This window comes from Cebus imitator, unplaced genomic scaffold (genome assembly GCF_001604975.1).
Source record: "Cebus imitator isolate Cc_AM_T3 unplaced genomic scaffold, Cebus_imitator-1.0 Scaffold76, whole genome shotgun sequence".
Taxonomy (NCBI): Eukaryota; Metazoa; Chordata; class Mammalia; order Primates; family Cebidae; genus Cebus; species Cebus imitator.
This window is the reverse complement of record NW_016107391.1, coordinates 3277992-3302381: the sequence shown is the minus strand read 5'-3', so window position 1 is coordinate 3302381 and position 24390 is coordinate 3277992. Positions and strand designations below refer to the sequence as shown.

The 24390-nt window shown below is 37.3% G+C and overlaps 1 protein-coding gene across 11 annotated transcripts in view; it reads left to right on the top strand.

Moving 5' to 3' along the window:
* The window catches only part of NR3C1 (nuclear receptor subfamily 3 group C member 1), a 156326-nt gene that overhangs the window by 99355 nt on the left and 32581 nt on the right, over window positions 1-24390 (top strand). For 9 of the 11 annotated variants that reach the window (XM_017532293.2, XM_017532292.2, XM_017532290.2 and 6 more), the window contains exons 3-4: window positions 19683-19852; window positions 24109-24225. In XM_017532293.2, the coding sequence (XP_017387782.1) occupies window positions 19683-19852; window positions 24109-24225 (287 nt within the window). The remainder of the gene's footprint in view (window positions 1-19682; window positions 19853-24108; window positions 24226-24390) is intronic. The other 2 variants (XM_017532296.1, XM_017532295.2) reach the window with 1 other exon arrangement.

Genomic DNA, 24390 nt, shown 5'->3' with positions numbered 1-24390 from the left:
TAAATATATGTAAATTTTTTAAGTTAAAGGCTATATATGGAAGTGTTTGCTGGTTTTCTGTCAAAAGAATGATGGCTTTATTTTCTAATTTAAACTTTTTGCTGCTTTCTAAATTTTCTTAATAGTTATAGTTTTTATAATATAAAAGTGTCTTCCAATTTAGCTTCATTTGACAAATTACATTTTTATTCTATCTAGTTGTATATTTCTAAATGAATTTACGGCAGTAATCTTAGAGCAGATGAATTTACAGCAATAATCTTAGAGTATTATTAATTAGATATAAAGACATGAACTAGAAAAAAATAGTTTGGGCTTCTTGATTACAGTTTTCTTCAGTATGAGGATCATAGCTGTATTGAGTTTATTCAGTTTTCCTTTCCTACGTGAATGAAAAATGGGGCCAGCCTACAGCTGGAATTGCCTTAGCATGTTCCACTCTACTGTGTATCATGTGATTTCTTGATGCTAGCAGGGAGAAATAAATTGCCTCCTATTCAAACCAAGACCCTCTGCCCCACAAATAACATCAACCAGTCATTGCAGCTACTCCCTGCAGTAGCAAGGAGGTGTGAATCCTTCCTGTTCTCTATTGCATATCCTTGTCTAATTCACGATTTCTCATTCTTTTCAGGTTTTGGCTTTAAGCTACATTTCAGAAATCATAACCCTTTGTGGTATTATTTTATTCTTTTTAGCACTGTGAGAAAAACTTTCAAATAGATGCTTCTTGTAGAATATTAATACCCTTTTGCTCTCTTTTAGGAGGCAGGGGCAGGGACAGATTTCTTCCTCAGGCTAACTAGGAAAATTTACTGTTTCCAATGTAATTTAAAAGATCTCCCACTTTCTATTGCTCTCTGTACTCTCAACTTAATTTTAAGTTCCAGGGTACATGTGCAGGATGTGCAGGTTACATAGGTAAACATGTGCCATGGTGGTTTGCTCTACCTATCAACCCATCAGATATTAAGCCCAGCATGCATTAGCTATTTTTCCTAATGCTGTCCCTCCCCCACCTAGCCTCCCAACAGGCCCTGGTTATACTCTGAATCCTTATAGCTCAGATGTTATGATCCAGGTCTGTAGTTCTTACAGAAAGTTATGGATTAAAAAAAAAAAAAAAAAAAAAAAAAAAAAAAAAAAAAAAAAAAAAAAAAAAAAAAAAAAGAACACTCAAAGCGCCCAAACTTTCTTAAAATAATCCTGGTTACAGGTAAACTCATGCACTGACTGTCTGCTTAACATGTAACAGTCTGTGTTGTGATATATTGTTTTATGTTCTGAATGCTTGTCAGCTTTCTGTATTAAAGATCTGAATCATTTATCAGCAGTTAAACATTTAGTATAAGGTTGTCAGCTATTTATACTACAAATTGACTTGTCCTTAAAATATCAATTTTGTGACTCATGTTTTGGCAGATAGATGTTTTGTGTTCTAATTTTAAACTATGGATAAAAGTTTTGTCACAATATTGTTTTATTGGTTCCTTTTCTCCCCTACCCACTCCCCAAAAAGCCCTGCAATTCTTTTGTTAAACTTTAATTTTAGGTTCAGGGGTACATGTGTAGGTTTGTTATATAGGCAAATTTTGTGTCACAGAAGTTTGGTGTACAGATGATTTAATCACCCAGGTAATAAACATAGTACCTGATGGATTGGTCCTCTTCCCACCCTCAATTAGGCCCCGGTGTCTGCCATTCTGTTTTTTGTGTCCATGTGTACTCAATGTTTAGCTCCTACTTACAAGTGAGAAGAACATGCTCACTTACAATTATTTGGTTTTCTATTCCTGGGTTAGTTTGCTTAGGATAATGGCCACAGCTCCATCCATGTTGCTCCAAAAGACATGGTCTCATTCGTTTTATGGCTGTATAGTATTCCATGGTGTATATGCACCACATTTTCTTTATCCAGTCTTCTGTTGATGGGCTTTTAGGTTGATTCCATGTCTTTACTGTTGTGAGTAGTGCTGCAATGAACATACACATGCATGTGTCTTTATGGTAGGATTATTTATATTCCTCTGGGTATATAACCAGTGATGGGATTGCAGCGTCGAATGGTAGTTCTATTTTAAGTTCTTTGAGAAATCATCAAACTGCTTTCCACAGTGGCTGGATGAATTTATACTCCCACCAGGAGCGTATAAGAGTTTCCTTTTCTCTGCAACCTTGCCAAGATCTATTATTTTCTGACTTTTTAATAATAGGTGTTCTGACTGGTGTGAGATGGTATCTCATTGTGGTTTTGATTTGCATTTCTCTAATGATCAGTGATGTGGAATATTTTCCAAATGCTTGTTGGCCACATGTATGTCTTCTTTTGAAAAGTGTTCATGTCCTTTGCCCACTTTTTAATGGGGTTGTCTTTTGCTTATTAAGTTCCTAGATTCTGGATATTAGACCTTTGTCAGATGCATAGTTTGCAAGTATTTTCTCTCATTCCATAGGTTGTCTGTTTACTCTGTTCCTAATTTCTTTTGCTGTGCAGGAGCTCTTTAGTTTAATTAGGTCCCATTTGTCCATTTTTGTGTTTGTTGCAGTTGCTTTTGGTGTCTTTGTCAAAATCTTTGCCAGGACCTAGGTTATCTTCTAGGGTTTTTATGGTTTTAGCTTTTGCATTGAAGTCTTTAATGTATCTTGAGTTGGTTTTTTTATATGATGTAAGAAAAGGTTTCAGTTTGAATCTTCTGCATATGGCTAGCCAGTTATCCCAGCACCATTTATTGAATAGGGGTCCTTTCCCCATTGCTTGTTTTTGTTGACTTTGGTGAAGATCAGATAGTTGTAGGTGTATGGTCTTATTTTGGGCCTTTATTCTGTTCCATTGGCCTCTGTGTCTGTTTTGTACCAGTACCATGCTGTTTTGGTTACTGTAGCATTATAGTATGGTTCGAAGTACGGTAATATGGTCCCTCCAGCTTTGTTTTTGGCTTGGGATTGGTTTGGCTATTTGGGCCTTTTTTTGCTTCTATATGAATTTTAAAATAGTTTTTTCTAATTCTGTGAATAATGTCATTGGTATTTTGAGAGGAATAGCATTGAACTCGCTGATTGCTTTAAGCAGTATGGCCATTTTAACAATATTGATTCTTTCTATCCCGTGCAATTCTTTATTGTTGTATTTAACTGTTTTTAGTTGTAAAGTTTTTAAGGGATGATTCTGTTGAAAGTAACAACTCTAAAATTATGTTGGTAATTACATTTTTAAGTAAAGACTTATTTACAGAGATTCCATTTCTCTTAGACTTCGAAACTGTTAACAGGAGTGTCCAATCTGCAGTGGTACTCAGGAGTTTCTGTTTCCTGCATTCAGACCTGTTTATATGAAAACACAGTTTTAAAAATGCTTTCTTATAGCTGACATTCACATTCTTACTCTTTTTTATTCTTTTCAAAAGGGATTTAGTTTAGTTAAAAATAATTTTTGCAGCACTTTTATGAAGATACAAACTTTGACAGAACTTTTAAAACATGTTTGAGAGAATATAGTATTGACTTTACTTGTAAATCTAAAAATTATTTTAGAAAAAAAGGAAAAGATTGTTTATTATTTTGATTATAAATGCTTGTCAGATTTAAAGCTTCCACATTGCACATCTCCCACTGCAACAGTAACTACCATTCTTTCTCAAAAAAGTGCCATGTGTGCCCTTGAAATATTTACATTCTGAAGAATATTCCTAAAATTTTAAAACAAAAATTACATCATCACTTGCTTTAAATGTTTCTTTTCTATTTAACATATGGTTTATAAAATGTTAGCAGATAGCATTTTAGAAGAAACAGGTTACTTTTCTAATGAATGTTCTAAAACGAACCACAGTAATCTATACTTACTTAAACTATGAAGAACAACCAAAACCAAAACTTGTTTTCTATTGGTAAATTTACAGAAGTGAAACTACACAATAGTTTACATTGCATATCACTCTGTTATTGTGAATTGATAAATGTATATGTAGACAAATATATGTAAATCAGAGTACATACACATCATATACAATGCCACAATACATTTTTCAGTATGTTTTGACTGATATTTAATTATATAATTTACCCAAGAGGATCTCCCCAGAATGTAGGAAAGTACTGAATGTTAGAACAATTCACACATTAAAAAAAAAAAATGTAGTCAGCCCTTTTATCTGTATCTGGAGAATACAGGGTAAAGGAATAATAAATGAGTATTGGTTTAAAAAAAAAGGTGTTAATTTCTTACCTATGATACCTTTTACTTTGGGTATCATTTGACCTTTATTTCTGTTAAATAGAGGAGTTCTAACATCCTGTTAGATGTTCTAATTTAATCTATCTTAATATGCGGTACAGTTTGAAAACCAAGCTTTTACTATTGGCATGCTAAAAAATAAAGCAGCAGTAGACTTGGAATCTTTAATGCAAATTTAAATTTTGCCTCTTAATAAATGTCTAATATAGTGTCCTCGGACTAGTTCTCTAACATCCGAGTCCTAGGTTCTGCATCTGTCAAATGGGATTAGAGATACCTACTTTCAGGATATGATATGGTTTGGCTCTGTCTCCCCACCCAAATCTTATCTTGAATTGTAATCCCCACATGTCGAAGGAGGGACCTGGTGTGAAGTGTTTGGATCAAGGAGGTGGTTTCCTCCATGCTGGTCTCGTGATAGGGAGATCTCAGAAGATCTCATGATTTAAATATGGTAGTTTCACCTGTGCTTTCTCTCTCTCCTGCTGCCATGTAAGACTTGCATTGCTTCCTCTTTGCCTTCCACCATGATTGTATGTTTCTTGAGGCCTCCCCAGCCATGCAGAACTGTGAGTAATTTAAACCTCCTTTATAAATTACCCAGTCTTGGATATTCTTTATGGTGGTATAAAATACAGAGTTGCAAATTTACTAATACAGACAGTCAGGTACTTCTATAAAGATAACCTGAAACTGTGGAAGCAAATTTGGAACTGGGTAACATACAGTGGTTGGAACAATTTGGAGGGCTCAGAAGAAAACTCGAAGATGTAGGAAAGTTTGGAACCTCCTAGAGACTTGTGAATAGTTTTGCCCAAAATGCTGATCATCATGTGGACAATGATGACCAGGATGAAATTGTCTCAGTTAAAGATGAGGAACTTGGGAACTGGAGCAAGGGTGATTTTTGCTATGCTTTAGCAAAAAGACAGGTAGCATTTTGCCCTTGCCCTAGAGATCTGAGGAACCCTGAACTTGAGAGAGATGATTTGAGATATCAGGCAGAAGAAATTTCTAAGCAGAAGGGCATCCTAGAGGTGACCTAGCTGATTCTGAAAGTGTTCAGTCATATGCATTCACAAAGATAGGTTTGAAATTGTAACTTTTGTTTAAAAGTGATGCAGCACATAAAGGTTTGGAAAATTTGCAGCCTGACCATGCGATAAAAAAGAAAACCCCATTTTCTGGGGAAGAATCCAAGCCAGCTGCAGAAATTTACATAAGTAACAAGGAGCTGAATGCTAATAGCCAAGACAATGGGGAAAATGTCTCCAGTTCATGTCAGAGATCTTCAGGGCAGCCCCATCCCATCACAGGCCCAAGATGTAGGAAGGAAAAATGGTTTCCTGGGCAGGGCACCCACAGCCTCAGGACATGGTGCCCTGTGTCCCTGCCACTCCAAGTCCAGCTGTGGCTAAAAGGGACCAACTTACAGCTCATGCCATTGCTTCAGAGGGTGCAAGCCCCAAGCTTTGACAGCTTCCATGTGGTATTGGGCCTGCAGGTGCACAGAAGACAAGAGTTGAGGTTTGGGAACCTGTGCCTATATTTCAGAGGATGTATGGAAACGTGTAGATGTCCAGGCAGAAGTCTGCTGCAGAGGTGGGCGCTCATGGAGAACCTCTGCTAGGGCAGTGCAGAAGGGAAATGTGGGGTTGGATCCCCCACACAGAGTCCCCACTGGGGCGCTGCCTAGTGGAGCTGTGAGAAGAGGGCCACCATCCTCCAGACCCCAGAAAAGTAGATTGACTGACAGTCTGCAACATGAGCCTGGAAAAGCCATAGACACTCAATGCCAGCCTGTGAAAGCAGCCACAGGGGATCCTGCTGAGCCACAGGGTGGAGCTCCCTAAGGGCATGAAAGCCCACCCCTTGCATTAGTGTGCCCTGAATGTGAGACATGGAGTCAAAGGAGATTTTGGAGCTTTTTGATTTAATGGCTGTCAAGCCAGGTTTCAGATTTGCATTGGGCCTGTGGCCCTTGTTTTGGCCAGTGTCTCCCATTTGGATCAGGAATATTTACCCAATGCCTGTACCCTCAATTTATATCAGAATTAAGAAAGTTGCTTTTGATTTTACAGGCTCATAGGTGGAAGGGACTTGCCTTGTCTCAGATGAGACTTTGGTCTTGAACTTTTGAGTTAATGCTAGAATGAGTGAAGACTTTAGGGGACTGTTGTGAAGGCATAACTGGTTTCAAAATGTTAAATGACATGGGATTTGAGAGGGGCCAGTTGCAAAATGATATTGTTTGGCTCTGTGTCCCCACCTAACTCTAATGTTGAATTGTAACCCCCTTGTTTTGGGAGGAGGGACCTGGTGGGTGGCAATTGGATCATGGGGCAGTTTTTTCCATGCTGTTCTTGTGATAGTGAGGGAGTTCTCAGGTGAGCTGTTGGTTTAAATGTGGCAGTTTCCCCTGTGCTCGCTCGCTCTCTCTCCTGCCACCATGTAAGACATTTCTTGCTTCCCCTTCCCCTTCCCCCATATTGTAAGTTTCTTGAGGCCTCCTTAGCCATGCAGAACTGTGGCCCAGTTAAAGGTCCTTTCTTTATAAATTACCCAGTGTCAGGTAGTATCTTTATAGCAGTGTCAGAACAGACTAATACAGGATGGTAATGAAGATTACAGAATTTGTAGATCAAAAAGTACTAGTAAATAGCAGCTATAATTATGTAGTCAAATTGAATATATACATTGTGGTACTTAAGTGCCCTTTAAATTGAATAACTAGAAATTTGTTGGCTTTCTCAATCTGCTCATATCAGATGACATGTTAATTTATGCCTATACTTTTTTCTAGTTAATAGATATAAATCTATTCACACAACTTATATTTACAAAACTGGTAATGCGGCTAGACATCTCCTTTCTAGTTAAGGCTGTATAATATTAACTACATTTTACTTAAATTAACTGTGGTTGGGAAATGCTTTTCATATCATCTTGGATGATCAGCTTGATACTTTAGTGGAACAGTATACTTAAGAAAAAATGAACTCATTCCCCAAAATTCTAGGGTCGAAAACATTAGTCAAACATATAATGTTGTGTTTTAGAGTTCCTCTGAGGGCAAAAATAGTGGTATGAATATACGAAACACTCCTATTTATACATTTATATTTTTGAAATGCAGTCTTCATGTTAATTTAGCATTTTAATGACCAGCATGACATTATCTTAATTTGGAATGCCAATATGCTCATTTAAGACTTAAATCAACATATTAAGTATCTAAAGAAAAAAATGGAAGTGACTGAATGCTTTTGTGTCTCTTAATTATAATTTGTGCTCCATTGTGATACAAAGGATAGAAGAGGCAAAACATAAATTAACTTTGATGTTTAACCTTACCTTAAGACTGTCTGTTAGGTGACCCATATAATCTTTAAAAACTCTATTAAGCTTATTGGATGTTACTGTGCAGGCCCCTTCCAGGCAGTAGTCACAGTTTGTGAGGTACATGGATTTTGGAATTAGGCAGAGCTGAATTCGGATCCAGATTGTGTCTTATAATGTAACATTGGGCAAATAAAAGGCCTAATTTTTGTATTCTTATCTGTAAGATGAACTCAGTGAAAATTACTTGAGATAATTTATTTATGTAATATACCTAGCCATGCAGCTTGAGACACAGAATTCCAAGTCAGTAGTTTCCAATATGAATATTATTGTGAAAGGGATATTTTGTTTAACCTACTGAAAACTTTTTCAATCTTAAATATGTTATCTAACTGGCTGTATTGCAGATGTCTGCCAGTAACTTTTATATATTTGTAAAATCTATTTCTTACCTCCTTGAACTTCTAGGGATAAGCTTACAGATGTTTTCCTTATTTACCAAATACAGCAGCCCCACCCCTTATTCATGGAGGATAGGTTCCCAAACCCCCAGTGCATGCCTGAAACCACAGACCACAGATAACACCAAATCCTACATGTATGTTGTTTTTCCTGTACATACATACCTATGGTTAAAGTCTAATTTATAAATTAAGAACAGTAAAAGATTAACAACAACTATTAATAAAATAAAACAATTAAAATAGCGTGCCAGCATTACTACTCTTGTGCTTTAGGGCCATTATTAAGTAAAATAAGGGTTACTTGAACACAAACACTGTGATACCATGGCAGTCCAACTGGTAACAGATGGTGATGTGGTTTGGCTGTGTCCCCACTGAAATCTAAACTCAAATTGTGTCTCCCAAAATTCCCATGTGTTATGGGAGGGACCCACAGGGAGGTAACTGAATCATGGGAGCTTGTCTTTCCCTTGCTATTCTCATGATAGTAAGTCTCACATGATCTGATGGGTTTATCAGGGATTTCCAATTTTGCCTCCTCCTCATTTTTCTCTTGCCACCACCATGTAAGAAGTACCTTTCACCTCCCCCCATGATTCTGAGACCTCCCTAGCCATATGGAACTCTAAGTGCATATAAACCTCTTTTTCTTCCCTGTTTTGGGTATGTCTTTATCAGCAGTTTGAAAATGGACTAATATAGTAAATTGGTACCAGTAGAGTGGGGTGTTGTTGAAAAGATACCCAAAAATGTGGAAGTGACATTAGAACTGGGTATCAGGCAGAGGTTGGAACACTGTGGAGGGCTCAGAAGATGACAGGAAAATATGGGAAAGTTAGGAACGTCCTAGAGACATGCTGAATGGCTTTGACCAAAATGCTGATACTGATGTGAACAATAAGCTCCAGGCTGAGGTGTTTTCAGATAAAGATTAGGAACTTCTTGGGAACTGGAGCAAAGGTTACTATTGTTATGTTTTAGCAAAAACACTGGTAGCATATTTCCCCTGCCCTAGAGATTTGTAGAACTTTGAATTTGAGAGAGATGATTTTTAGGGTATCTGGTAGAAGAAACTTCTCAGCAGCAATGCATTCAAAATGGGACTTGGGTGCTGTTAAAAGCATTCTGTTTTAAAAGAGAAACTGAGCATAAAACTTCAGAAAGTTTGCTGCCTGACAATGCATTTGAAAAGAGAAACCCATTTTTTTTTTTTTTTTTTTTTGAAAATCCACCATAGATTTTTTTTTTTTTTTTTTTTTTTTTTTTTTAGAAGAAATCAAGCTGGCTGCAGCAATTTGCATAAGTAGCAAGGAGCCTAATGTTAATCCCCAAGACCCTGGGGAAAATGTCTCTAGGCCATGTCAGAGACCTTCACGGCAGCCCCTCCCATCAGAGGCCCAGGAGGAAAAAGTAAATGTGGACCAGGCCCAGGGTCCTCATGATGTATGCAGCCTAGGGACTTGGTCCCTGTATCCCAGCTGCTCCAGCTGTGGCTGAAAGGAGCCAAAGTGGAGCTTAGGCAATGGCTTCAGAGGGTGGAATTCCCAAGCCTTGGCAGTTTCTACATGGCGCTGAGCCTGTGCGTGCACAGAAGTCAAGAACTGAGGTTTAGGAACCTCTGCCTAGATTTTAGAAGATGTATGGAAACGCCTGGATGCGCAGGCAAAAGTTTGCTGTAGGGGTGGGGCCCTCATGAAGAACCTCTGCTAGGGCAGTGTGGAAGGGAAATGTGGGGTTGGAGCCCCCCACACAGAGTCCCTACTGGGGCACTGTAGTGGAGCTATGGGAAGAGGGCCGCTGTCCTCTAGACCCCAGAATGGTAGATCCACTGATAGCTTGCACCACACACCTGGAAAAGCCACAGACACTCAACGCCAGCCCGTGAAAGCAGCTGGGAGGTAGGCTGTACCCTGCAAAGTCACATGGGTGGAGCTGCCCAAGACCATGGGAACCCACCTCTTGCATCAGCATAACCTGGATGTGAGACCAGGAGTCAAAGCAGATCATTTTGGATCATTTAAAATTTGAGAATCCCTCTGGATTTCAGACTTGCACGGGCCCTGTAACCCCTTCGTTTTGGCCAATTTCTCCCATTTGGAAGGACTGTGTTTACACAATACCTGTACCCGCCATTGGATCTAAGAAGTAACTAGCTTGCTTTTGATTTTACAGGCTCATAGGCAGAAGGGACTTGCCTTGTCTCAGATGAGACTTTGGACTGTGGGACCTTTGGATTAATGCTGAAATAATTTAAGACTTTGGGGACTGTTGGGAAGGCATGATTGGTTTTGAAATGTGAGGACATGAGATTTGGAGGGGCCGGGGCAGAATGATATGGGTTGGCTGTGTCTCCACCCAAATCTCAACTTGAATTGTATGTCCCAGCATTCCCATGTGTTGTTAAAGGGACCCAGGAACGGGGAGATTGTGGGTAACTGAAACATGGGGCCAGTCCTTCCTGTGCTATTCTCATGATAGTGAATAAGATTCATGAGATCTGATGGGTTTATCAGGGGTTTCTGCTTTTGCTTCTTTCTCATTTTTATCTTGCCACCACCATGTAAGAAGTACCTTTTGTCTTCCACCATGATTCTGAGGCCTCCCTAGCCATGTGGAACTGTAAGTCCAATTAAACCTCTTTTTCTTCCCAGTTTTGGGTATGTTTTTATCAGCAGCATGAAAATCAACTAATACAGATGGCTAGTAAGGGACTAACCGGCAGGGAGTGTCTCCAGTGTGGATATGGTGGACAAAGGGACGATTCACATTCCAGGGCATGAGATTTCATTGCTCAGAATCACACACAATTTAAAACTTACTGTTTATTTCTGGAATTTTCCATTTAATGTTTTCAAACTGTGGTTGACTGCAGGTAACTGAAACTGTCAAAAGGGAAACCACAGATAAGTGGGGAGTCCTGTACCTAAAATTATTCTTTTAAGTTATTCAGTGAATATGTAGGAACCTGAGTGTGACGCGAAAGCAGCAGCATGAAAACCTGAGGGAAATTTAGATAGCAAAAGAAACTCATTTACTATACTGGCATGACAGAGGAACCAAGAAGTTATCATGTTATTTTGAGAATCTAAGAATTAAAGAATTAAACCTTTGAGGGAAGGAAGGGGGAGTATGGCTTTTAATCAGGTTGACATTGGCTCTGGGGGTTATTTTTCCTTCCTTTATATTAATATGAATATAGACACAACTGTTCTGCATTTCCATTTGTTCTTATAAATGTCTTTGTAGGACTTAGGAACTGCTAATTATGCACTATGCGATATACATTAGTTTGTGGAACATTTGAAAATTTGGTCAAATGACACAGATGGTCACACAGTTATAAGACAAATGTTTTTTACCTATTTGACGTGGTCTGGCAACGCCTATTTGGGCAAAAATCCTCATTTGCAGATCATGATTGGAAACAGGCACAGAAAAAAATTGCCACCTTTTTTGCATTATGTCACTGAGACATCAAACTTCAGCCTACAAAATAGATAGTGTTATTCCTCAAGTTGAAGACCTGGATATACTCCAACTTCTCAGATCTGACATTTTATCATAGTGGAGAAGGCAGAAGATTGCTTAAGAACACTGATTTTGGTATCCAAAAGACCTGGGTTTGAATCCTGACTTTCTAGTTACTTAAGTCATTTTAGGCAACTCACCTTCCCTAATCTTGTTTCCTCATCTGTAAATGCTGAAAATAGTACCTACCTTATAGGTCCATGGAGAGGATTAAATGGGATAATGTATACAAAGAAAGAGCTTGCATAACAGTGCCTAGTAATGGTGATACCTGTATTCTGAGTATAATCTCATAAATATTTACCATGTTAGCTACCTCAGAGTTATTTTGCAAAGCAGATGAAGATATAAAGTATAAATAAGCAAAATAAGCGAACATGTACTGAACTTTGTACAAGATGCTGCTGATATGGAGAGAACCAAGACATGGGCCCTGCCTAAAAGAAATTATTTTTAGAAACGGGATACATATACATCAAAAGGTAACATGGGAGCATCTGTGCAAACTGCTACTTGGCAGTGTTTTAGGAAGTCTAGAAGCTGTCATGGATCAGAAATACCATGATGGACACTTCAGGCAGGGAAAACAGACCTTAGCAAAAGCTACTCCTGTCATAGATACTTGATAAATATTTGTAGAATACAGGATACCTGTAGTGATAAAGAAACTGCTGGATTATGTAGGGGAGTGAGAAGAAGACATATGACTGGAAAAATTTAAAAAAAAATTATGGACCATATTGAACTTGTACTGTAGACAGTGGAGGAGCCCTTCTAATTTTTAACCATGTTGAGAAAATAATTTTAGCAGTGTGTGGGGGACAGAATGGAAAGAGAAGCCAGTGCCAGGAGGACTACTTAGTATCAACCATGGCAGTGGTTACAGCAAGAGGTGAGGGAAGGCATGCATTAAGATGGCGGCAGGCAGAATGGACAGGAAGGAAAATGTCCTGACATAGCGTTACAGGGAGTAATAAATAGGATGTAGAAGAAGGATTAGAATTGGCAAAATCTCTGCATGTAAGTCTGGGTTACTAAGCATAGTGAGAGAAATTCAAATCTCAAGGAATCGCATAAAATAGAAATAAGTTATCGTTGTACCTGAGGTGAAAACAAATGGCATTTCAAAAGCTGCTCAAGATAGCTTGTTGGAAAAGGCAATAACTGTACCATTGTCTCTAACATGTTCTTGCCTTCGTTGAAGATGTCATGTTCATGATTCTGAATGTCTAAACCATCTATTATCCTTCTATCCTCTTATGTGTGAAGAACCATCAGGTGAGAACAAAATCTGGTCTTCATTCTAGAAATAACCATGTGATAAAAAAGTTTTCAGGCTTTGCTCTTACCATACTTGCTCTTGGTATTCTGTTTACCATTCAGTGTACTATCATTGTTTCTCCTTAAAACTCTCATCCCCCAATGCAAGCCTGAGCAAACAGGACTGAGGGCATATAGCCTGAGAAGGGAGTGCTTGGGGTCTCAAGACTTAATCTGTTTTTCTCCATGTTTGACACTTGGTTTGAAGAGTGAAAATGGATATAGCTGTTAGGAACTAAATTACCCAAACACAATGACCAAACTGAGGATTAATTCTTCCAATGAGAAACAGATTAGACTTTAAGTAGCATAGATAACATTATCATATTCTCTATACAAATAAACGCACAGGACCTAAGAAACCCTTTGTATTTTCCTCTCCACTTCTCCATCCCCAAACCCACCTTGCAAGATATGGCTAGCTTATTTTGAGTTAATTAAATCAAGGTCTTCATTTTTACAAACGAGGAAACCAAGCCCAGAGATACTGAGTAGTAGGCCACTGGCATCTCAGAGGTCTGAAAAATCCTTTACTGAAAATTCTCTTGATCTGTTAATGTATAGGCTTTATTGCTGTAACCCTCTCCCTGAGTGAATATAAATGATGCAGTTTGGATGAACTATCTTAATATGAACCTAAAGTTGAAACAATACAAACCTCTCTCAATAAATGCAAAGCAAAGGGAATAATCAGTCTTTCTTTGGCTTGCTAAATAAGATAAAATGTGTTCTGCTAAAACCATTTAACAGCAATATTGTGAAAGGCTTCCCCTAAAGCATTTTTCTATTTGATTTGAAAACTATTCCATAGCTTATTATCAAACAAATCAGTAATCCTTTAGCTAATGCAGAGATAAATGGGCAATCAGAAAATATAATCACCTGGTGTGTGCAGCTGAGTATTGACATTTTTCCTAATGAACAAAGATAAGAAAAGTGCAGGTGACTTTAATGTGTAAAAACTACCTTTTAGTGCTAGTGCTAGAGGGAAAAAGAAATGTCTGGCTCAAGCCAATGCTGTACTTGATAATTAAACCTGTATAGTCCATGGCTTGGCTTCAGCCCTGTTTTGAATCTCCTTTTGGACTTGTCTTGAATGGACTGTTTAGGGCTGCCTCAATAATGCAGTTGTTGCATTTTTAAGGATAGTTTAAAAGATTTTCAAATGTTTCTGGTCCTTCCTTTTTTCTTTTCCACTTTATGTTGCTTAAAACTTTATGGCAGGTTTTCTGAACCTCAGCATTATTGACATTTGAAGCTGGATACTTCTTTGTGGTGGGGGCTGCCCTGCGCCTTGCAGGATGGTTAGCAGCATCCCTCACCTCCTCTCACTAGATGCCGATAGCATTTCCCCAGCCGTGATAACCAAAAATGTTTCCAGACATTGTCAAATGTCTCCAACAGGGAGCAATTTTGCTCCCTGTTGAGAACTACTGTGCTACAGTATTTGGACAAAAACTGACAAGCAAATGAGCATATACCCATTCTATCTGTAGTTGTAAAGAATAACTCCAGTTTTTACAGCTGTATTTCTGGAAATTTTTCCCATATTAATATTTGCTTTCTGAGGAGATAATATCTTTGTTTTTTCTCCCAAATAGATTTCTTGCATTACATTGAAAAACTGCTGATTAATTCACTTAAATTGAAGACTAAGCCAATCATGTCATTCGGGTAATAGTTTATTAACTCTGTCCCTTTCTCTGTCAGATACAGCCTCTAATTTAGTAAGCAACACTGTATCCTGTTGTCAGGTACATTACCCCTGCTGTTAGCAGTAGGGCAATTGAGATTGAGAAAGATTAAAAAGTCACCTAGCTATTACATTGTAGAGTTAGGTTATGATTTGTAACTTATCTGGTTTAAAGTCTTCACCTTACTAAGTCTCCATAACAGCAGTTCTTCCAGTGTGGTCCATGGGGCCCTGGGAGTCTCCCCTGAAATGGGAGACTATTTTCACAGTAACACATACTGTATTTGCCATTTCATTGTGTTGACATTTGCACTGATGGTATAAAAACAAAGATGAGCAAAACTGTTGGTATCTTAGTGTATAGTAGTTACTGTATTCACTGCTATGCGCTTACAGTCTTTGAAGAAGCAAAAAAAAAAAAAAATTAATTCTGTTAAATCCCAACCCTTAAATACATGTGGTCTTTCTCACATCACTGTGAGAAAATGGAAGATGCATAATCTACTTACATCACATATAGCATTTGATAGTTATCTCAAAGAAAAGCGTGTATAAGATTAAACTGTGAGTTGAACAATCCACTTTTTTTCATGGAATACCACGAGACATAAACTATAGTTCAGCCTTGGGTATTTGGTGAGGTTTCCCCAAAAATGACTGAAGTAAACTTAGCACTTTAAGGAAAACAAAGTACCTGTTGCCAATTGATAAAATATAGGTTTCAAGCAAAAATTAGAATTTTTGAAGACTTGTATCTGCCGCTGTGAGCTTGACAAATGTGACTCTTTTATATTGTATAATGAACTATGTCAACATTTGAAAGATCTGCACAACTCAGTGAACCAATATTTTCCAAATGACTAATGCATGATATGACAAAATTATGCATGGGTAAAAGATACATTCAAAGTGAAAGATAGATTAACAGATTTCAATGTAACAATTCGTCAAAAATTCATTGCTAACAGTCTTGGATTCCACATTGCCACACTAAAACCTTTAAAAAACTAAACTGAAATTTTGGTGTAGTATCAAAAAAGGAAATTTATAATTACCCGAACTTAAGTTTCTGGAGGACCATTAACCTTCTCCAGGCTCAGGGAGAAGGCGATAGCACTTCTCTTTCCCTAAGATCCTCCAGGAAGGAAGAAGGAGTTATAGGGGGAGAAGAAAAGATAATCCTTGGGGGAGGGGTAGAGACCTATTGTGTGATGATCACCAAGTATGTAACAATGGATTATATAACTCTAATATATATAATCCACACAAACCCCTAAAATGACACAAATAAGGGAATAGAAGTCAAGTCAGCTAGCCACTGTCACACAGCTGTTAGAGCACTGGAGCTAGGATTTGAACCCAGATTTGTCTGTTTGTAAAGCTGATTCTCTCCGTGATAGTACTGAGACACAAGAGGCGGCTTCAAAATACTCTGGTACTCCTTCCTAGACCAGAGTTTCAAGGTTCGCTGTCGTTTGTAGCATGATACTGTATCCTCACAGTGCCTGGCTTTCATTCAGGTGCCAGGAAGTGTCTGCCTGAATATGCATCTCAAATTGTGTGATTAACTCATAATCCATCCATGACTGTTTCACCCGTAATCCTCCTTGTATCAGTTGCTTTGCTTGCAAGAAAATTAATTAGAAATATTTGGCTTTATGGATGGTTTTCTCTCTCTGAATTCTAACATAAACTCAGTCTCAGGAATTACTCAGTTTCTACCACATTTGCCATTCTGACTGGGAACCACCAGCCTTCAGGTATTTACCTGGAACAAGGCATTTTGTTCTGAGGGTTCTTCACTTAAAAGCAAGCACCCTAGCATAATGGGACTTCTTAACGTTCTCAGAATGTTTGGCACAGCTGTAAACACACATTGAGCAATCAATAACTATTACAGATAATGATGCCCTTAAGACCAGGACATTGTAACTTTTCCATTCAAAGGGGGTAAAATATGCACTCTTACTGTGGTATACTTTTGGTTCCTTCGGCCATGTATCCTTAATTAAAGATGTCAATTCCATGTGGTTTTCTCTTGAGTTCTAACCATTTTGTTGTACCCTAGCCCTTGCAACTGAATGCCATTTAGCATTCATCCATTTTCTCCAATGGTGTTCATTATAGGCTATCTTAGTCCTCTTATTTCTGTGACAAAAATTGATTTTTTCCACTGATGTCTATGGTACATCTGGCAGCTTTCCATGTACTCAATTCTTATCTGATGTAGCCCAGAATGACTGCCTGAAGGGATGCCAAAAGCCTGATTTAGGTTCCAGATTTTTAGCTACTGTACTATCAGTCCATTAGTTCATTTCATTTTTATTTTCTCTTGTCGTCTGTAGCATACAGTTGAGTGGCTTAAACATGTTTTTCATATATTCTAAGTTCTAAGAATTTGGGAATACTGTCCTAGGATTTAGACTTAATATTACCTTCCATTTATATAATGCTTCCTCATAAAATCTTCAGTGTTCCTGAAAAAGAAAAAGGAACATGTATTGAGTTCCTGCTAGAAGCAGGAACGTGTATTAGATTTTCTGTGTGTTATCTTATTTTCACAACACACATACACAGGTGATATCCTTCCCAGTTTACTGATGAGGAAACTCAGGGGTCAGGGTAGTAGATACCTACCCGAGGTAACAGAAGCTGTGAAGTGGTACAGCTGGGATCTAAAACATGTCAGTTTAACCATAGATAGGCTCCCTTATCATCCATCTGCTACTGCCTGGATGACTGCATCCAGGGGTGATGACTTCATTTTCACAGGGGTATTGAGAGCTAAAACTACAAAGTACCCAAAGTATTATTTAAAATATTAATACATAGTATATATGCATACATGTGTGTACATAATTGGTTGGGGAAATATTACAGAATACTTTTCTAACCTTTAAACCATGTACTCATTTTCTGTAAACTAATATACAAACAATTGGTTGGTCCCTAAAAATAGATGTCAGGTGACAGAGACTGGCTAAGCAGGCAATAGGAGCATCTTCAGAATAGAAGCCAGGGAACATTTTACTTCCCCAACACATTGTTGCACCGTTCACTGTTCCAGGACCTTCCTACATTGCTATAAAACTCTGGCCCAGAGCAGCTCCTCTACATTAGTCACAAGTTTCCACTGATCAGGAGTGGCATGTGCCAGACCTACAGCAGAGTCATTTCAGGTTATTGTCTTCTGTTACAGGCTTTCAATATGTAGTAAGTCCACTCACCCAAATCTAGCAGGGAATCAGTGCCTTGTAACACGGAAGCATCTAGAAATTCTTCTTAACACTGTTCAGAGGACAATGTTGAAACCCTAGGCCTTTTCCCAGAATTAGGGTGGTGGGAATGCTGTCCTGTTGACTAAGCCTGTTAGGTAAACAGACAGTTGGCGAGGCTCAGGAAGCTTCATTTGAGGATAGAATTTAGGGGGAGCTTTTGGATTTACTGGCTTAATTAGTTAAGGTAACATTTGTAAAAGAAAGTGTCATTCTACAGTTATTACCTTTTAACTTTTATTCCTAAACAGAAGAACAGCAACAAAATGTTACTTAATAAATACAATTTCTAACCAGATTGATAACTAGAAAAAATTTTAAGTTATTTTGCTCTGTGAATTAGTTTAAACATATTTGTAATTGAAATTTACTACTGTTATTGGCTGAAATAAATAAAAGCATGAGATAATAAAGGTTGACAAAGAGACAACTAACATCCAATTTAAGTTTATTTCTAAGTGCCATCTTTTTTAGAGAAAAGATAAATTCAGAAAAGTTTAGAGGAGTACTGTTATGTTTCTGAACTTGTATAGGTGATAAACAAAACAGACTTTAGTATGAAAGAATTCCAGAATCAACAGGTTGCCAGCATCCATGTTTTTGAAGATTTGCTTAAGAACAAGACTAAAAATGGAATGGGCAGTCTCTAATTATCAGTCTCTAATTATAAGCAGAAGGCTAGAAAATCATTTTGGCTGCATACTACAGTTTTGGTTCTAAAGTCAACACATAAGAGGAAAATTCCTTAGGAGGATACGACATTGAAAATCATTGTGTCATTTAATGTGAAATGCAATAATTAATTTTTCCTCCTGTAATAAAAAGATCAGTTTCACTGGTTTATAAAAATACATCTTTATCAGCAAATGTGGCAAAATGTTAAGAATTGGTGAATATTGGTAAAAAATATATATCCATTGTACAATTCTTTCAACTTTTGAGATTAAAAATTTTTTAAACAACAAATTATCTTTTAAACACCTAGTGATCACTAGACCTGCACTCTTTGTGGTGAGAAAATGAAAAATGTTAGAGACCTAGTAAGAGAAGCAGATTCACATTTCTATCTTTTTCTTCAGGCCAAATAGTCTTAGATTGATTGTACAGAATGGTACTCACTGTTGAAAGCCTAGTGCTTTGTCCAGTCTTACTGCAAGCCAGACAGGAAGGTTATAGAAAATAATGTTTCTGAATCGGTATTTTCTGAGTCATATGAAATTGTAGTTTCAGCCAAGATGACATTAGGAATGAGAGATATGGGACCAAATTTTAACATTGTAAAAAAATATTTCACTCTAATAGGAAACATGGGTAGAATTGTAATGATACTTGATTGAATTTTAAAAGATGCCTGTATAAGATCTTAAAATTAGGAAAAAAAATTATGTCCTAACCAATTAAAGATGTAGGAGGCATCTTTTTGGGATGATGGAAATATCCTCTCTCCTGATTGTGATAGTAGTTACATGAATATTCATTCACAAAAACCATAAATTACAGACTTAGAAGACAGTAAATGTTATTGTGTGTGACACCTTAATAAAGGTGATTATAAAAATAAATCCTAAGCATCTAAAAAAAAAGAAGTGAAGCAAAACCACACCATTCTATTTTGGAGATACTTAAAAAGAAATAGCCTCATTTTTTATTTAAAAGAAGAATATAACATTATTCGAATGTATTTAGATAGGATATTTTAGTGCCTACTACTACTTGAAGCCAGAGTTCACTATAAGCATTCTGACTATGAAGTGAAAAGCTAAGATAACTGTATTTTGATATTCCTTTGACAGTAAAATCATAACACTGTTCTTTTCCTTCTTTAGCCCCAGCATGAGACCAGATGTAAGCTCTCCTCCATCTAGCTCCTCAACAGCAACAACGGGACCACCTCCCAAACTCTGCCTGGTGTGCTCTGATGAAGCCTCAGGATGTCATTATGGAGTCTTAACTTGTGGAAGCTGTAAAGTTTTCTTCAAAAGAGCAGTGGAAGGTAGTGTGTGTTTTGAAGAGTTTTATTGTTCCTCTTCTTGGTTACCATTTCTCAAGTTGGATTTTGAAATTTCCATTATATGCAAAGCCCATGAAGGCTAAATAACAGTTAAGAGGAGAGAGGAAGATGGCTCCTAGGTCCTCTGATGGGCAGGAAGTTATTTCAAACAACAACGCAAAAAGATGTAGAATAAAATAGAAAAGTATCAGTCAATACCTGGGAGTTTGGCCAGGGAGCATAAGGTAACACTGTAAGAAAGTGCTATCATATGAAATGATGGTGTTAAGTTTGGGCATACCATAATGTTCATGTATTAAAATTATGGGCTTTAACTTCCTATAAACTAATAGGTTTTAAAGTCACCACCTATACTGGTCTGGCAAAAATGAGTGACAGTGAGAACTGTGATAGGAAAAAAACAAATTCATTTCATTTCTCATTCATTTTTTTTTTCTGTTAAGTCAGGGCACTGTGCTAAGTAGAATAAATACCATTAAGACCTGATCCTTGCCCCCGGGAAGTCACAGTCCACTGAAGTGAAAGATGTGTTAACAGTGACAAGGTACAGAGATTATAATATGGAGAGGGAGAGAGAAACTCGGCATGAGGAGGTCAGGAAAGGTATTTTAGAGAAGGCGATTTCACTATATAAATGTTGTAATAATACAAATCTTACTTTGTTATAGATTCAGACTGCTGACTGGGCAACAGCATTATCTCCTAAAGAAGGAGAAATTCATTCCATAGCAAACTTACTAGAAGAGAGTCTGAAATTTCCTAATATTACCAGTGACTCCTCTTGGAAAAAGTAGTCATATAATTTAGTTATTTCTAAAGCAGTTTGAAAGCAGTGTGGCCTAAAGCTCTGATTATATTAATTTTTGTAGTATAGTTTGAAGTCTGGTAGTGTGATGCCTCCTGCTTTGTATTAATTTTTAAAGGAACATAATTATTCACTGTATGAGGATTATTATTTGTCTCATATGTGTCTGCATATCCATGGGAGTTAGATGAGTCATTTTCTTTTGTTTTACTTTTTAGCAAACATATTTTTAGCAAATATGTTTGCTAAAAAGTAAAACAAAAGAATATGTTAGCAAATTATGAATTTACTCCTATTATGCCACAAAGATTACAAGGATGCCAGCTTTGGCCAGTGTAGTAGTCCCACCTATTGATTAGAGTCAAAAGTAAAGCCCAGCCCTACTTAGTGCAATGCACCTAATAAAGTGGATGTTATTTAACACATACACAAAAGACGGAACCCTCTCCATGTCGTCACTTTACCTTATTCCTCGCTTTCTTAACTGCTTAAGTGTTTCTATGATATAAATGCAGTGATAATAGTAATACGGACAGTCCTGACTTGACGACTTTTCAACTTTTATGAATGATGGGAAAGTGATATGCATTCAGTATGCTCCTTCACTTACAATGGGGTTGCCTTCAGATAAGCTGATTGTGAATTGAAAATATCTTAAATCAAAAAATGCACTATTGACTTATAATGGGTTTATAAACAATTAAACAGTTAAAGATACATCTTAAAGAGCATCTATGCTGTATATAATAAGTATTGACACCCTGATTTTTGAGGTGAAATTCACAATGAAACCTTTACAAATATGCTATTAAAAAATGTTTACTTTCCTCCATTTGAACTAAAATTGTTCTTTAAAGTGGTACAAATTCAAATGCTTATGGAGACCAACTATGTGTCATTTTGGCTAAATATAATACAGTTGTGGGGAGGAGTGCACACATGCCCTACCTAAAAGCATCCAAATGCAATCAGAACAGAAAACAAAGTCACCTCCCTTACGGAAGACCAATGCAGGCTGTATGCCCTCTGTGCTTAATCCCTGCTTTTAAATTCCTAGACTTGTTTTCCGGTAAAATTTAATTGAATATTAGCTATACTATTAAAATGTTTGTTATTTAAGTATTTCAGTAAAGTATGATGGTGAGATTACAGGATTAATAAGAAAAGTTAAAATGTAGAATATGTTAAGTGAGTCTTTGCTCTGTTTCCTCCTTTATTTGGATTTTAATGTTCTCAGAGGCCCTTTACAGCTCTAAAATTCTGCAGTCCTTTGATAACCTAACTCATCAATTCTTCTGTTTTTTCTATCAAGACACAATAGAAATATGCTTCAAAGCCCAGATACATATTTTGGAGCACTTTCTTAAACAATTATAAAGATGCAACTTGCATTATTTATGTCATACACTTAGCACTCCATTCGTAATACCTGGTAGAATTATAGGTTATCCCCCAGACTTGGCATAGTATAATATGGTTATTAGCAAGCTGTTGCACTTTATTCAGAGCTTTGCACTAGGCAGGAGTGGGCTTTACTTTTGACTCTAATCAATAGGTGGGACTACAACACTAGCCAAAGCTGGCATCCTTGTGGTCTCTGTGGAGTAACATGAGTAATGTTATAATTTACATCCCCCATAACAAGTGATCCAAGAGAGTATGTGACCAGTGCAGAAGAACCATTGTCTATTCTTATATGATTTCACCTGTAACATGCCATCACTTCTGCTGTATTTGATTGGCCACACAGACCAATCCTGGTAAAGGATGGAAAGGGACTACAGAAGAGCATGCATACAAGGAGACAGAATCACTGAGAGCCATCTTGGAGGCTGACTCCCACACCTACCATAAATAGAAAACCAGAATTACTTGCCAATAATAGATTTTAACCACAAAAATAAATACCGTGTAAACAAAACAATGTCACAAAATTTTAGCTTACTTTGAAGACTCTTCATCTTTCTATTAGTAAGAAAGACAATTTACCAAGTAGTAGAAGACATAGGAACTCCAAAATAAGATGTCTTATTAACTTATCAGAAGGGTTGACAGGGAGATGGGCTGGACACAGTGGCACACACCTGTTATCTCAGCAATTTGGGAGGCCAAGAAGGGAGGATTCCTTGAGGCCTAGAGTTTGAAACCAGCCTGAGCAATATAACATTGTCTCTACAGGAAAAAAAAAATTATCCAGGCATGGTGACCCATGCCTGTAGTCCCAGCTACTCAGGAAGGTAAAGCAGGAGATTCAGGCTGCAAGAAGCTACTATGTACCACTGTACTCCAGCCTAGGCAGCAGAGCAAGAACCTGTCTAAAATAAATAAATGAGTCAAGGAATTAATGAATGGATTGACAGGAAATGACTGTTAGTTGTACGTGGCCATGTGTTGCGAAATTGTGAATACTAGTTAAAACTCCTCATTTTATACATAAGGAACAGGTAGACTTGCCCAACTTCATTCTAATAACCACAAAGGGCTATCTTTAACTGATGAACATACAGTGCCTCTGATCCTATAGCTGAGATTCTTAGCTGTGCGCAAGACATACCTGGGATAAAGAAATCAATACTGGCATAATATGCACATCCTGACATTTCAGGTGGTTATAAACAAAATTTTGGAAATTTTTTTCTATTTTTTCTTCCGTTAATTGTAGGACAATGATTCAGAGATATTCTTGTAGGGCATAACTTCTTTGTATTATAACTGCTTCAACAATGGATGTATCTGTTGATCCTACTTTTGCTTTATAGAAGATAGAATTATTGGGTTAGTGCTTCCATTTTGTGTCCAAGTAAGGAAGCCAGGAAACTTACAGAGTACAAAGAGAAATTGAAACAGCTGGTACAGATAATTGGCATTGGAGAGCAGCTCTGAACAAAGGTAAATTATAGTCCAGTGGTCAATTTTGTGGCCTATTCTTTACAAAGAATTGAACCTGATACAGTTAACCATCTACCCTAAACTATTATTTGTTTAAAACACAATCTATCAAACAGTTTAAAACATAATTTGTCCAAAAAAGTGGTTACCCTTTGTGGGTAGTGGGCGGAATTGGGCTGAAAGGGGGCTTGTTTGGAGACTGTTTTGTTTCTTGATCTGAGAACTGATTACATAAAAGTGCTTGGTTTGTAAAAATTTATTAAGTGGTTCACTTATGATTTGTGTATTTTTATATATGAATACTGCAGTAAGGTTTTTTATTGAACTGTTTTCAGTTTGTTGAACAGAAAAAGGGAGACTCTCTTTGTTGTTGTTGACCTCTCAACCTCATAATGGTAATGTAGGCAGGAACGCTTCCCTAATCAATACCTGTGGGCGCCTTAGTTATATTCCACCAGAAACAAAAACAGACAGAGGCTCTCCATAAAAAAAAAAAAAAATCCTTGAAGGCCTGTGAAACGTTAATAGTACCTTTTATTCCATATAGGACAGCACAATTATCTGTGTGCTGGAAGGAATGATTGCATCATCGATAAAATTCGAAGAAAAAACTGCCCAGCATGCCGCTATCGAAAGTGTCTTCAAGCTGGAATGAACCTGGAAGGTAACGTAAATACATGAAAACAATTGTTTTTCTTTTTAGTTTTTAAGATACAAGTAAGCAGATGTAATAATGAAGTCAGTTCAGTATATATATGCTTGACTAGCATAATATTATTGCCCGATAAAAATGGGAAATTTTATTCATGAATATGCCATATTCTGTTTA